Source organism: Podarcis bocagei (genome assembly GCF_964188305.1).
Source record: "Podarcis bocagei genome assembly, chromosome: 2".
NCBI classification, from domain to species: Eukaryota; Metazoa; Chordata; class Lepidosauria; order Squamata; family Lacertidae; genus Podarcis; species Podarcis bocagei.
In genome coordinates, this window is record NC_138126.1 from 22,935,775 (window position 1) to 22,952,005 (window position 16,231).

The 16,231-nt window shown below is 44.6% G+C and overlaps 1 protein-coding gene across 4 annotated transcripts; it reads left to right on the forward strand.

Annotated features, from left to right (window-relative positions):
* The first annotated feature begins 27 nt into the window (after positions 1 to 27).
* LOC308580826 (zinc finger protein RFP-like) lies at positions 28 to 14,391 on the forward strand. Of its 4 annotated transcripts, none has more exons than XM_081183031.1 (8): positions 28 to 128; positions 3,250 to 3,685; positions 6,677 to 6,772; positions 8,435 to 8,665; positions 10,646 to 10,668; positions 11,500 to 11,618; positions 12,206 to 12,235; positions 12,894 to 14,391. In XM_081183031.1, the coding sequence occupies exons 2-8, from the start codon at positions 3,263 to 3,265 to the stop codon at positions 13,400 to 13,402; spliced, it is 1,431 nt and encodes a 476-aa protein (XP_081039157.1). In that variant the 5' UTR covers positions 28 to 128; positions 3,250 to 3,262; the 3' UTR covers positions 13,403 to 14,391. The 4 variants fall into 4 exon arrangements, with proteins under 4 accessions (XP_081039157.1, XP_081039155.1, XP_081039156.1 ...); XM_081183029.1 differs by lacking the exon at positions 28 to 128 and adding an exon at positions 997 to 1,199; XM_081183030.1 differs by lacking the exon at positions 28 to 128 and adding an exon at positions 1,216 to 1,313.
* Positions 14,392 to 16,231: the final 1,840 nt, after the last annotated feature.

Consider the following 16,231-nt stretch of genomic DNA (forward strand, 5'->3'; position numbering starts at 1 on the left):
CCCCAAAAAAAACCATCATATATACATTACAGAAGGACGCCATCTACAGCAGAAATCCTGTCTCCCAGGATACCTAATAATGGTCACTGATTGCGTTACCTGGGCAGCCTGGCCATTCTTTCGTGATGGTACACTTTTTTAAAAAAAAAAGTTTTACTGAGTTTTACAATTTTATAATCGCCATAATCCACACACACACACACACACACACAAATAAATAAGTGTACACTTAAATAAATAAGTTTTAGAAAAAAGCACGTGTGCTAACCTTGAAAAGGGTTTCTAGATGCGCTCTGGAGTCAGCATGTTGAATGGGTGTGCACGTTTCTGCAGAGAACAGACCTGCAAGCTGTTTCTAAGCATCCGGTTCGTGCGAGTCTTCTCTCTGCAACTGTATTTTGGGATTGCGGTGCAAATCCGAAATGCAGTGGTGGTTTGGCTTTAACAAAATCAAGAGGATTTCCTTGAGAAGATTGAGAAGCAGTGTGGTATAGTGGTTAGTGTCGCACTAGGACCTGCGGGAAACCAGACCCGCTGCAATTGTGAAGCTCCCCCTTCTGAACTCTGGCATGGTCTTTTTCTTTTTTTGCTAAATACCCAGAGTCCCCAGTGCACTACAATTCATTCCGCACGCTTCCCAAGCTCCTGCGCCTTTAAGTGTTTCCTGGCAGGCAGGAAAAGAATAGTCCAGTATTTGCCAGCATTGTATATCCAGGGTGGGGTAAAATGCACCTGAACCCCATGCCTCTTACACACATTTATTTATTTAAATTATTTCAGGAGAGCCTTGCAAAGCAGTGGGCATAAAATTGCTGCAAGCAACACCAATTTAGAAATAATAATAACCAGAAAACAGCTGTTTGCTTTCTTCTCCCTTAAGGAAACCACCTGGGGGTAGTTGGAAGAGACAACCTCTGGGAGCTGCCTAGTGGCAGCAAACCCAACTCATTTCCTTATTTCCAGTTTTTTAAAGGCCGCGCTCCCTTTTTCTGTTGGTTTGTTATAATCCAGATGGGTGCCTTATAGGAGACGCAGCTGGCAGAGATCTCCCGTTGGGAGCGCTGTGCGGGGCGGAGTTAGGCCGCTGTTGGGCTCTCTCCTTAGGCCGGGCCGGGCTTTTGCCTTGCAGGTTGGCTGATGATTCCCGGGGGTCGGACGCTGCATTTTAGCAGGCGAGAGCTAGAGGGGAGCAGAGCAAGGTAGGTGGGCGGGTGGAGAGAGAGAGAGAGCTGCAGGCGACGTGAGTGGAGATGGGGCAGCTGAAAAGCCATGGGAGAAACCCCGGGAGGTCCGAAGCGTGGTCTGCTTAAGAGGTTTTGCTTTTCTAATTTAAACAGCGTGGTGGCAGTGTGGCATAGTGGTTAGAGCGCGGGGGAAAGGTTCGGAAAAGATCAAGGGGATGGAGGAGCGACTCCCCTAACAAGGAAAAGCTGCAACGTTCGGGGTTTTTTAGTGCAGAGAAAAGGTGACATGAAAGAATGGGCATTTAAAATTGTTAATGCCATGGAGAAAAGTTTTTCTCCCTCTCGCCCAGCTCTAGAAATCGTGGGCGTCCAGAGAAACCGTGTTTGAAGATTCAGGTCCAGCTTTCGAGCTTCCCACAGGTCACGGTTTGGAGCCATCACAGTCTTTCAGCCTCACTTACCTCGCAGGACTGTTGTGAGGTTAAAATGGAGGGAGGGATGGAGGAAGGAAGGAAGCATGTTTTGTCACCTTGTGCCCCTTGGAGGAAGGTGGGGTCAAAAAGTACTAAAAATTAATAAAACAGTTAACTGTGGTGCGGGGAGAGAGAGGCTTTCCTTAGGGATACACATTGTGTGGTTTTTTACTCCACTGAAGCAATATCTCTGTAGAAAAACTATAGACTGCAAATGCACCATGCATTTAAAGTATATCCCCCCCCCAAAAAAAATAGAATCATGGGAACTGTAGTTTACCCCTCACAGAGCTACAATTTCTTTAACTACATTTCCCACCATTTTTTGAGGGATATAAATAGGCACTATGTGTGCTTTAAATGCATGGGGTGTACACCTAGAAACTTATTGTATTGGACCACAAATAAACCAAATGAATAATAATGTTATCTGATCGGGCTTTAGGCATTTTTGTAGTTTTTGCTTCGTGTAAATGCTGCTTTTGCAAGACAGAGTCAAAGTAATTAAGGCAGGCTCAGCCCTTGGCAATAACTTCATCAGCCCAGTAGTTTGGAACAAATGAGGAAAAGGAACCAACTTTTTAATGAAAGCATCCCTGCCAGGAGATTTAGGAGTCATCCATCCTCTTCTACCCAACCCCATAAGCCCAGGAAAATCATTCCGTAGTGCTCAAATGGTAATTCAAGCTTGCTGGGGGGCGGTTCCCTGGGAAAGGAGCAGGGCAAGAGGAAAACTGCTCAGTGTGGAGGAGGCCTTAGAGGCAGTTCTGACACATTTATAATCTGCCTTTAACCATGTGTAGATGGCTTTAGTACTAATGACTTCAGGTACTTTCGTATGGCAACTTTGCATTGCAAATGAGACTATTCAGATATTGCACCTGGGTTATTGGCAGCAATGTTTTAAGCAACATCAGATTTCCTCCATAAAAGTTAAATTTGGATTAAAGGGAGGTGGTTCAACATTTCTATGCTGATGTTGCATAACAATTTGTTGTATGTTTTTATGCCGATGTTGTATGAACTCTGTAGAAACCCCCCCCCCTTTGCATAAACACCTGTCCTTCATCCTTAAACAGCATACAGTATGATAGGGGACATTGGGCTGCAACCCTGTACACACTTAATAGGATCAGGTTGCTTGAATAAATCTTTAATAGTGTGTACTTCATCAGTATAGCCAACCTGTTGAATGCAGTGAGATTCTGCATTTATTTTACAATCATTTACTGTAATAAAACTTGGAAGCGGCTTACAAAAAGAATAACGTAATGAAATAAGCAGTAAAAATATGTGAAAGCAATTATTTAAAGCATTTTTTTAAAAAAATTAAATCAACAGTAAGTAAAAAACCAGATTAAAGCACATGTCAACATTCTGCATGTCAGGATAGGCTTCCCCAAACAAATATTGTTTCGGGGAAACTATTCAGAACATATATTTGTCCCTCTAATAGTTAAAACCACCTTCAAACACTCCATCACTCCCTCCCTTGCAATCTAGTTCCCAGTGAGGCAACCACTTCCTGATTGCAAAAAGGAGACACACCCCTCTCTGTAAGCAAAACTAAACTTTGTTCCTCTGCGTTGCAGCTAGAAGACGCCAATGGCTGCGCCGAACCCAGAGAAAAGCCTCCAGGATGAAGCCACCTGTTCCATCTGCCTGGATTATTACCAGAACCCGATGATGGTCATCGACTGCGGCCACAACTTCTGCCGGGACTGCATTGCCCAGTGCTGTGAAGGCTCCATTGCCAATGTGTTCTCCTGTCCGCAGTGCAGAAAACCCTTCCCTTGGCAGAACCTGCGGCCAAACAGGCACCTGTGGAATATCGTTGAGCTGGCCATGCAGTTCAGCAAGCGGCGAGCCAAGGAGTCGGGAGAACAGGCGCTCTGCAAGAAACACCAGGAGCCGCTGAAGCTCTTCTGCGAATACGATCAAACGTCCATCTGCGTGGTTTGTGACCGGTCCAAGCTGCATAAATATCACAGCGTGATTCCTATAGAGGAGGCCGCTCAGGTTTACCAGGTAACGTGAGTGGCTGAGAGGAGCTCGTGTTTTTTTTTGGGGGGGGGAGAGATTTTCAACCACGTTTTTCGTAATTGCTTAAAAACAATGATGTTTGATTCTCAAGGGGAGGGTCAGTTAACAGCCGAGCTTGTTGAAATGAGAGCACAGGAAGGGAAGGGAAGCCGTTATTGGGGGTCTAAGGATTGCACACACACGAAGGGAAGACCTCTCCAGGTGAGAGCTGTAAGCGTCCTCCACTTTCTGTGTGAGACAAGGGGAAAGAGCTACTTTTCATAGCATCATGCAATTTTGAAGTTGGAAGGGACTCCCAGGATCATCTAGTCCAACCCTCTGCAACTCAGGGATCTCAGCTGAAGCATTCATGACAGATGGCCACCCAATCTCTGCTTAAAAGCCTCCAAGGAAGGAGAGCCCACCACTTCTCATGGGAGTCTGTTCCACTGCCAAACAGGAAGAGGATTCTACTTTCACTTTCAGTTTCTGTTTTGCTGTACAGTAGTTTGTTTTACCTTATTGTATTAGGAAACAGCTTTAATAAAATCTTATTTTTTAAAAAAAGAAACAATAGAAGAAACTCCAAATCTTATTTTTAATACATTTTTATTGATTTTTTAACTATCGGTTCCAACAGTCATACAACAGATCTTCTCATCTTATACAATATTTTAGACTTTTGTCAACACCTCTGATGATTTTCCGTTCTTTATCACTTATTCTGCATTTCTTAATTTCTATATTGCATTTAATTGTCCTTAACTAATAATTCTCTTCGTAGTCTTTCTTGTAATATTTCAAATAATCCACCTTAAAAAACTTATTGCAGTCCTACTAGCGTAATCTGTTCTTCAGAATTACTTTTCAAATAGTTCATATATTTACTCCCGTCCTCTTAAGAATCTCTGATCCCGCAGGTTTCGAATCCTTCCTGTTAATTTATCTAATTCTGCGTAGTCCATCAACTTCATCCTCCATTCTTCTTTCGTCGGGAACAAACTCCAAATCAGTGGGGGTTCTTGGGGGTGGGGACATCTTAGAAGAACTGGAAAGCAACCAGGATTCATGTATTGGTACATATGAAACAACTTATTGCCAGGTTAGTCTGTCTACCCCTATATTACCTGCCCCATCTGACAGTAGCTCTCCAGGGTCTCTGCAGGGATCTTCCCCCTTAACCTGCTGTCTGGATCCTCTGTCTCCGGAGAACAGAGGCCTTCTTACCCTTCTCCATCAATCCTGGTCTGTTGTTTCCTCGCTGTCTATTTTAAGCTATAAGATCTTTGGGAAATTTGGGGTCACCTGCTGCCTATCTCTTTGGAAGGTGCGACGTACTTCAATAAGATAGCGCTCCTGCAAACGGCTAGTGTTAAACAGTCAAACTTGGGTCCCCAACTGTTGTTGGACTACAACTCCCATCATCCTTGACCATTGGTCCTGTTAGCTGGGGGTGATGGAAATTGTAGTCCAGCAACGGCTGGGGACCCAAAGTTGTGTTAAATTAGGCATGGCCAAACTTGGCCCTCCAGCTGTTTTGGGATTACAATTCCCATCATCCCTGACCACTGGTCCTGTTAGCTAGGGATGATGGGAGTTGTAGTCCCAAAACAGCTGGAGGGCCAAGTTTGGCCATGCCTGTATTAAATCAAGGGGATCAAGCTTTGCAACTCCCTGAACAAGTCCCTCCCAAATTGTCACTTTCTTGGTGCATCTTCTTAATTTTTGCCTAATTTCACAGAGAAGCTGTCATTAATGACCTATAGGCCTGGGATTGGGGGGACAGGACCCTGTGACTTTCCAGGTGTGCTTGAACTGCAACTCCCATCATCTGCAGCTGGCACATCCAGTGGCCAGGGATGAAGGTGGTTTTCAAGCAGAGGTTGGGTGGCCATCTGCCATGGGTGCCTTAGCTGAGATTCATGCATTGCAAGGGGGCTGGACTGGATGACCCTTGAGGTCCCGTCCAATTCTATGATTCTAAGGGAGCTACAGTTGGTTAGAGCACAGTGCTGATTACACCAAGGTCTCAGGTTTGATCCCCATATGCAGGCATAGGCAAACTCCGGCCCTCCAGATGTTTGGGACTAGAATTCCCATCATCGCTGTTAGCTAGGGATGATGGGAATGGTAGTCCCAAACATCTGGAGGGCCGGAGTTTGCCTATGCCTGCCAATATGGGACAGCTGCGTATTCCTGCATTGCAGGAGATTTGACTAGATGATCCTTGGGGTCTCTTCCAACTCTACAATTCTATTATTCTGGCGGTCCACAGAATTTCCCATTCCTGATAGAGTCATACCGCGGGTTACAGACGCTTCAGGTTGCGTTTTTTCGAGTTATGGACGCACCAAAACCCGGAAGTACCGGAACGGATTACTTCCGGGTTTTGGCGGTCGCGCATGCGCAGAAGAGCTAAATTGTGCTTTGCGCATGCGCAGAAGCGCCAAATCACAACCCGCAGATGTGGTGCTGCGGGCTGCGAACATGCCTCCCGCACGGATCACGTTCGCAACCTGAGCGTCCACTGTATAGGCTAGACTCAAATAGGCCAAACTTTATTTCAACATATAACAAAATTGTCCAGTAGCAAACCCCCATAATTCCTTGATGCTTATCCCAGGGTGTCTCTCCCAAAATATTGCCACCAAAGCAACAAGCACAATCAATGCATTAGGAAAAGAAAGGGTTTAAGAAACTTTAAAACCTGTCTGATGCTTGAACACTACAAATACAGAAAACCAAACAGCATCTGAGTATCTAAGCGAGTGGGTGGAGGCTGGAAGAAAATCGGTCTTATTTGAAGATTGTGTGTGAAATATGCCAGAGGAGCAGTTTTAGATTAGTTATACAGCACAGATGCAAATTTGCAATCTGATGGGATTTAGATGTTGTTACAGCGCTGCGCTTAAATAATTCTCTCTTGCATGTGTAGCTGCTTATTTGAGGAGGATATGGTGAATGGCTCAAAAACTGTGTTATTCGTGTCTGTCTTAGGAGAAAATAAATCACTGCTTGCAAACTCTGAAAGAAGAGCGAGACAAGATTTTATCGTTTAAATTAGATGCAGAGAAGCCAAGCCAGGATCTGCTGGTAAGTGCAAGCAGATTACCTCGTCACCATTAGCAACACCATTACATCTTCACTTGGTTTTTAATTTGTATATGATGTTTCTACATTTCTGTGTTGGGAATGTCAGCTCTGCATGTGTTATCCATGTAGAGTGCCAGTTTTTAGCTACAGGTGATAAACTGATAGCCCTGGGCTTCTGTTTGATCTGTTTCAGTAAAGTGTACACCTGGAACTGATGTGGGTTCAGTTCAGATTTTATATAACAGCAATGATCAATTTGTATACAGGAGCGAATCTTTTGAGTATCTATTTTTATTAATGTTTTAATGTTTGACATTTTATGTTTTTGTATGTGCTGGAAGCCGCCCAGAGTGGCTGAGGAAACCCAGCCAGATGGGTGGGGTACAAATAATACCATTATTATTATTACTATGATTAATGCTCCTTTTAATAATACATGCATATATATACTCTCACAAGACGTATAGATAACCTAAGGTGAGCAATAATAGTACTTAAAACTTTTCTTGTTACAAAGTCTAGATTCTTAAGAATCTAGATTCCTAAGAATCCAGTGGTACCTCTGGATGCGAATGCAGTCTGAAGCGAACGCAACCCGCGTCTGCGGGTCACGATTCACCGCTTCTGCGCATGTGCGTGACGTCATTTTCAGCGTCTGTGCATGTGCGAGCGGTGAAACCCAGAAGTAACGCGCTCCATTACTTGGGGTCGCTGAAGCGACCATGTTCCAAAGTGGTTCTATGTTTTATAAAAACAATCCTTTCCACCTGGTGCATTAAGTTGATACCTATTGTCCCCCAAAATGTTATGACCTTGCTTCATGCACCTGTGAACTAGCCCTTGGCAGCTGGATCCTGAAAGTAGCAACTTTACAAGAGCATCTAATTATAATCTGTTGCTGAGTTTCAATTTCAGCTGGTGTTTCACAACACCAGTCCAAGGTCAGCTTCTCTTTCTGCAGAAGAAGACATGGCAACACACATCTACAACAACTCGGTGCAACACCATTTTGCATTATATGGAAGCAGCCTGGGGAATAGCTGGATTTTGACATTACAAAGCAGGCGCATGGACCTTTTAGCACTGTAGATGTTGCTGAGCTACACTTTCCATCAACCAGTGGCCAGGGATGTTGGGAGTTGTAGTTCAGCAACTTCTGGTGAGCCAAAGGACACCCGTGCCTCTCGCAGAGACATTTGCTGTGGGTTAAACCACAGAGCCTAGGACTTGCCGATCAGAAGGTCGGTGGTTCAAATCCCCACAACATGGTGAGCTCCCATTGTTTGGTCCCTGCTCCTGCCAACCTAGCAGTTCGAAAGCACGTCAAAGTGCAAGTAGATAAATAGGTACCACTCTGGCGGGAAGGTAAACGGCGTTGCCGTGCGCTGCTCTGGTTCGCCAGAAGCGGCTTAGTCATGCTGCCCACATGACCCAGAAGCTGTACGCTGGCTCCCTCGGCCAATAAAGCGAGATGAGTGCACAACCCCAGAGTCGGCCATGACTGGGGCTAATGGTCAGGGGTCCCTTTACCTTTACCTTTGGAACACACGAAATGGTGTTTTCATGTGTCAAGGTGCTTTCCTATGGTTGGGTAAGAAATATTACAAATAAATAAACCAGTGTCGTCATCCCCCCCCCACTGTTTGCACCTGTCCCAATCAGGCAGAAACTGAAGCCGAGAGGCAGAAGCTTGTGTTGGAATGTCAGCAGCTCCGCCAGTTTCTAGAGAAAGAAGAGCAGCTCCTGTTAACCCGGCTGCAGAAGCTGGAGATAGAGATTGAGAAGAAGAAGGAAGAGCATGCAGCTAAATTTTCCGAGGAGATTTCCCATATCAGCACCCTAATTGGCGTGCTGGAGCAGAAGGGTCAGGAGCCGCCAGGTGGGCTGATGCAGGTAACACAAATAATAAACTACTGTAATTCGCTCTACGCAGGGCTGCCCTTGAAGCTGTCCCAGAAACTCCAGCGGGTGCAGAATGCTGCAGCGAGGCTCCTCACTGGGTCTCTGCCATGGGAGCATATTCACCCAGGGCTTTTCAAGCTGCACTGGCTCCCGGTAGAGTACAGGGTCAGATTTAAGGTGCTGGTTTTGACCTTTAAAGCCCTTCCTGGCCTAGGACCCTTGTAGCTACAGGACCGCTTCTCCCAGTGTGCCCCGCGGAGGACCTTAAGGTCCATAAATAGCAACACCCTAGTGGTCCCGGGCCCTAAAGAAGTTAGATTAGCTTCAACCAGAGCCAGGGCCTTTTCAACACTGGCTCCGGCCTGGTGGAACGCTCTGTCTCACGAGACCAGGGCCCTGCAGGATTTGATTTCTTTCCACAGGGCCTGTAAGACAGAGTTGTTCTGCCTGGCCTTTGGCTTGGAGTCAATTTGATTCCCTCCCCCCCTTTCTTTTTTCCTCCTGTGATGAGGCTATATTTTAATCTTGTTTTTAAGTTGTATTCATTCAACTTGTTTTTATTATTGGTTGTTAGCCGCCCTGAGCCCGGCCTTGGATGGGGAGGGCGGGGTATAAATAATAATAATAATAATAATAATAATAATAATAATAATAATAATTATTATTATTATTATTATTATTATTATTATTATTATTATTAAATGACATTATATAAGGGCTAGCACATGCAGAAGAAAGTCTTGGGTTCAGTCCCTGGCATCTCCAGGTAGGACTGCTGGAGGGGAAGCTTTGCCTGAAATCTTGGAGAGCTGCTGCCAGTTAGAGTAGACAGTACTGAGCTAGATGGACCAATGGCCTGATATAGCACAGGGCAGCTTTCCTTTGTTTGGAAGAAGAGTTTGGATTTGATACCCTGCTTTATCACTCCCCTTCAGGAGTCTCAAAGCAGCTAGCATTCTCCTTTCCCTTCCTCCCTTACAACAAACACTCTGTGAGGTGAGTGAGGCTGAGAGACTTCAGAGAAGTGTGACTGGCCCAAGGTCACCCAGCAGCTACATGTGGAGGAGCAGGGAATCAAACCCAGTTCACCAGATTAAGAGTCCACTGCTCTTAACCACTACACCACACTGGCTCTGGGGGTGACGTCAAACCTGGCAGTGTGTATGAAGGTCCTGGGCTGCCCAGACGGCAAGATTCCCCCAGTCTCGGCCTCACTGATGCGGTTGAAAGGAAAGCAGAGCAATATGTTTGGCACCTGCTTGGCTGCAGGAGTTGCCAGAAGGAGGCGTACAAGGTGCCTTAGGGACTCCACTCCAATTTGTGTAGGTTTTACTCCAGGGGTAGGCAACCTAAGGCCCATGGGCCACAAGCGGCCTACGGGGGTTGTTTAACCGGCCCATGAGCCACCCCCGAACCGAGCCTCCCGCTCGGCGAGTCCCTGCGCCCTGCACTAAACTGGCACAGCACGGGGACTCACTTCCACGGTGCCGGAAATTGCGTCTCTGGAGAAATTGCGGGCTCACGTGCGAGTGCAATCTGGCCAAGGGAGGGATCTCCGCTGGAGTGAACCAGCCCAGACGAGGTAAACCTTGCTGACCCCTGGTTTACTCCTTGGGTTTCTCTTCTCCCAAAGATATCCCGCAAGGCAGTAGGTATTGTCCACAAAGAGACTGAATGAATTGGTTTGCTAATGCCGCCAAACTGAAACGAATGCTTTGCGGGTTGAAAGCAAAATGAGCTGGGAAGATGCTAGGTACTTGATGCAGCAACCTTTCGGCGGCTGGGCATGTCTAGGCCTGGTCAGTGCCTGGATTAGGGGCCACCAGGGAAACCTACGAATGCCGTTTTGAGTTTTAGGATGTAAGGAAGGCAGGATATAAGATGAACCCCTGTAGAAATTAATTCCAAATATGACGGGTGTTGGACTGGATGACCTAACCTCTCTTTCTTGTCTCCTCTTTTCCTCGCTAGGATATTGGAAGTATTTTCAACAGGTATGAGGCCGTTCTTCCTGTTGCCATTTCTCCTCCCTTCACAAAAGGCAATTCTAGTAATGTTTTGCATGCATGCCAGGGTCAAAAGCAGTATGTCTCAGTGGGAGAGCATGATTGTGCTCATGGTCCCGGTGGCAGCCTTCTCCAAATCATCTGCTTAGGAGGGAATGCTGCCTTTTTTATATATACAACATTATTTATTTATTTTTTCCAGTTTGTACGTCTCAAAATAAACATTTTACATCATGCCATGAAACAATGGACTTAACCTCCTTCGCTTTTCATGGTTCATTTTACTTACCTATCGTTCCTGCATATTTTACTGTAACCAATCTAATAGTTTCTCCATTTTGCATCCTCCCAATATTTACCGCGCTGTTGAATTTATCTAGATACTACCAGTGTTTTCAATTGTACAGTTATTTTCTAAATATTCGGGGGGGGGGGAATTCCACTCCTCTTTGAATGAAGATTCTTCTTGCTCTCTTATTCTATAAGTTAAACCTGCTGCTTCCACAAATTCTATCATCTTCATTTGCCAACCTTCCTAACTAGGGATCTCGCTCACTTTCCATCTTTGGGCTTGGACTACATAGGCCGTTGCTTCCTTCCCCTTCTACCTAGAGTAGAATTTTCACTAGCATGTGCCCCTAGCACACCCCTAACCCCAACCCCTAAGTTGCAAATCCATTGGCCAAGGTTCTAGTTCACCTTCTGTCAGCTTGGCCACCTGTTTACACTATGCTGATGCATTCTACACCTGATGTTCTGAGAAGCTGCAAGTGAATAAAGATTTCTTTTCATGCGGTTTCCTGTTTGTCAAACCTCTAGGTGCAAGAGGGGCAAATTTCAGTTTCCTACTCCACCTGATTCTTCAGAGCTCAGTACAATGCTTCAGGAAGTCTCCAAAGAGAGTGCTTCACTGCAGGGCAAACTCAGGAAATTCAGAGGTACTAAATGGGTTTCTGAAGCTGATTGTTGAGGTGGAAATTTTACTGTTGTTCTTATTTAGCTCTTTTTCCTGGCGATCAGTGAACACTTGTCCCAATCACATTTCGCCTTTGTACAATACCCACCATTAAAATACGGGCGCTGGATTCAGAATAACACAGTCATTCTTTAGTGGTTGAAATTGTTGGGATTAGATTGTGATGACTAACTTGTCCCTTTGATTTCAAGGATCTTAATGCATGATGGCCTGGATCCATAGGGCTACAATATTGTGAGCTTGATAGTTTACTTGCTATCTGCTAATAATAATAATAATAATAATAATAATAATAATAATAATAATAATAATAATAATACTATCATTGCTGCAAATGTGTGCTTCAAGGCTTGATGCCTACAAAGGAGAGAGAAATTAGAAGTGCAGTTGGGTAGCTGTAGATTTCCAAAGTGATAATACTCCTAAGGCTTTAGAATGGTGCATGTGAATTAATGGTGTATTAATATACGAAGTTCATTTGTTGCTAAATATAACCCATTAACGAATCACAGAAGTTTGCATATGCTTATCCTCCTTTTCTTCCTCTAGAGACTTTGGATGAACAAAAGTGGATAAATGGTAAGTCCCCACAGATTCTGGATATCTCACGGTAAAGATGGATTCATGCCTTTTTGTATTTAAAAAAAGAAAAGAGGCAACCTGTGGTTTTCTATATATTGTTGGACCACAACTCTCCTCGTTCCCAGCCATGCTGGCTGAGACTGATGCGAGTCTCAGATCAGGAGGAATGCTCAATAAATAGGCCGCCTTCAGAAACAACCATCTGCAGCAGATGAACAGTTACTTGTTTTATACAGTGGTCTTTGGGAAAGGTTCATGGAGCTTGGCTCCATGCCTGACAGTTGCATTTGATCTCTTGCATCTGAAGGAGCGGCTCCACCCCCATCGTTCTACCCGGACACTGAAGTCCAGCACCGAGGGCCTTCTGGCGGTTCCCTCGCTGCGAGAAGCCAAGTTACAGGGAACCAGGCAGAGGGCGTTCTCGGTAGTGGTGCCTGCCCTGTGGAATGCTCTCCCATCAGATGTCAAAGAGAACAACAACTACCAGACTTTTAGAAGACATCTGAAGGCAGCCCTGTTTAGGGAAGCTTTTAATGTTTGATGTATTACAGTATTTAAATATTTTTTTGGAAGCCACCCAGAGTGGCTGGGGAAGCCCAGCCAGATGGGTGTGGTATAAATAATAAATTATTATTATTATTATTATTTATTACAGAGAACGTGACACTGGACCCCATGACAGCTCACCCTCGATTTGTTGTGTTTGATGGTCAGAAAGCTGTCGCATGGGGATCTGTCCGCCAGGAGCTTCCCTACAGCACCCGACGATTTGACCCAACCCGCTGCTTGCTTGGCTGTCAAGGATTCACCTCAGGGAAGCATCACTGGACAGTGGATGTGAGCAAGGGAACTTTCTGGGCTGTGGGTGTAGCCAAAGAATCTGTGAAGAGGAAAGGACAGCTGAATATCGTCCCTGAGGAGGGAATCATGGCTGTGGGTTTTAACAACGGTCAGTACAAAACCTTAACGTCGCCCCCGACCATTCTGAACCCAAGTAAACACCCCCAAAAGATTCAAATCCGTTTGGACTATGAAGGAGGAACGGTGGGGTTTTTTGATGCGGAAGAAAACAAGCGCCTTGTTCTCTTCAGTGTCAAATTTGTGTCAAAAATATTTCCTTTCTTCCGAGTTGGGGACATGAACACTGTGCTCCGCCTGTGTTAAATTATATCTGTTCTTCTGTTGGACTTGGGTCTTTGGCCTTTCCAACAGTGAAGTAGTGTCAACATAACTCTCTCTGGCTGTAACACACAATACTGAGCTTCAACGCGGTTAATACAACAGCTGCTTTTGACTTGCCTTAATTCCCTTATCAGGTTACTATATATTCTGAATGGAGACTGGAGCCTAGGCTTGCAGAATGTGGGAGACCCAAATGCATACACCATTTAAAACTACTTCGTAGATATAGCTTGTAGTATGTTTTAGCAACATCTTTGTCTCTCCCGGCTATATTTCCTCTCATTTGGATACAGATTCCAAAGTACAACATTTGTACCCCTCATATGAACTGTGAGTGGTACATCTCTTTTAAACTGCAGCCTCTCAGAAATACATGGAAATGGTGATCAGACAAGAATGGAGATCTAGCTTGTGGACATATTGCTGTGAAAAATGGGAACTGAAAGTGTGTACGTGTGTAGGTACAAAATCGATAGGAGGTGTGTGTACAGGTATATTGCATTTGGATATTTGTAGCCAAATGAAAGCAGTATTGCAAGATAAAGCCAGTAGTTAATGGTTGAGTGCAGTCAATTTATCCAAGCTAAGCTGAAACCAAGAAAGACGGTGAAAATTGATAAGAAAAGTGGTGCTTTGTAATTTTAACATGGTAAATACAGGGGTACAGGAGATCACCTTGGTTTTCAATTGAGATCTGTTTAGGATGCCTTGTTAATGTACCTTGCAAATTTTTACATTCTGGGAAAATATTTTTTTTTTAATTGCAGACTTTTTAAAAAAAGTAGAGTAAAAGTTTACCCAAATTTGCGTAAGTATTTTAAGAATTCTTTTTTACTTTTACTTTTTTATATAGAATGCTGGAATGAAAAAGCACAGGTGACAGGAAACGTTTAGGTACTGGGTTGTCAGAATTATTTGCTCTGCCCTGTACCTGTTTGCCAAAACTTAATAAATGCTGACATCTCCTTAAATATGTTGCCGTCCTTTACTCTATAAATACAATATTGGTCAACTTAAAAAGCCATTCTGCAACCTTCTGCAATCGGCTCCTTTTCATTTGGAGGCTGTTTCAGTTCATGCCCCATTTAAAACACTTGCTGCTTTCTCTTTGCTTGAGTGGTTCAGTCTATAACTTGCAAATGCCAATCCAGAGGAAACTTGATGAATGTTTGCTGTAATTTGGTGGCAAACAGCGGGTTTTCCCAGGGGAAAGCAGCAGTGTGGGTGTGCCCATGGTTAGAGTCTTCCAATGTAGGCGTAAAGGTAAAGGGACCCCTGACCATTAGGTCTAGTCGTGACCAACTCTGGGATTGCGGTGCTCATCTCGCTTTACTGGACGAGGGAGCCGGCATACAGCTTCCGGGTCATGTGGCCAGCATGACTAAGCCGCTTCTGGCGAACCAGAGCAGTGCACGGAAACGCCGTTTACTTTCCCGCCGGAGCGGTACCAATTTATCTACTTGCACTTTGACGTGCTTTTGAACTGCTAGGTTGGCAGCAGCAGGGTCCGAGCAACGGGAGCTCACCCCGTCGCGGGGATTCAAACTGCCAACCTAGGAAGTCCTAGGCTCTGTGGTTTAACCCACAGTGCCGTAATTAATGGAACGCAGAACCATGTACAGTGGTGCCTCGCAAGACAAAATTAATTCGTTCCGCGAGTTTTTTCGTCTAGCGAATTTTTCGTCTTGCGAAGCACAGTGTCGGAAAAGTTTTGGAAAAGCTTCAAAAATCACCAAAAACCTCAAAAAAGGCTACCACACCGCGTTCTATGAGTTGCTCCTCGAAGTCAAGTCGCAACTGTATTAACGGTGTTAAGAAAAAGGAAACAAACTTGCAAAAAACACAAGATGTTTTCGTCTTGCAAAGCAAGCCCATAGGGAAATTCGTCTTGCGAAGCAGCTCAAAAACCGCAAAACCCTTTCGTCTAGCGAGTTTTTCGTCTTGCAAGGCATTCGTCTTGCAGGGCACCACTGTATATCGAGTAGATCTCATCTTAGCACTTAAGAGACTTTTATTTATGTTCATTTAAACAAATAAGAATAACGATGCATCTTTCACTAAAATCTTGGACATAATCACTTTAGGCAAATCAATAATGTTACAGTATCATTGTCTGTTGTCTCATTACTCCAGTCCTCTTATGACTCTCAGTATGTCTTGTGTTTGGAGGACGGTTGGACAAATTGCTTAAAAATGAAAACTACCCACACATAGTGAATCCAGTCAGTGGAGGAGATTTGAATTAGTAAATACCAAAGATTCTCTTGAATGCTTTTACCTGAATGCAATCCAGGGGGAAGCCTACCCACAAATATTCTTCCTTGACTATCGCATTTGAAGGCAGTGGCATATAATCAGAGCAACGCTTCCATCCATGGTTAATGCTTCCTCTGATATTGCCGTTGTTAGCTGTCAAACTAGCTGCTGATGGTGACATCACAGAGTGAGGGTCATCCTCTGGTTTTAATTGCCTGTTTTATTCATGCTCAAAGATGCCTTGCAACCTTCATCCTGTCCATTTGCTCCTCTGCGAAGGGATAGCAGTTCACCAGCTGCCCATGCTTTTCCTGCTGAAATTTGATGATGGTGGTGATTTAACTTATATGACGCCCACCTGGCTGGGTTGCCCCAGACACTCTAGGCCCAGGGGTCAGCAACCTTTTTCAGCCGTGTGCCGGTCCACCGTCCCTCAGACCATTTGGTGGGCCGGACTATATTTTGAAAAAATAATAATAATGAACGAATTCCTATTCCCCACAAATAACCCAGAGATGCATTTTAAATAAAAGGACACATTCTACTCATGTAAAA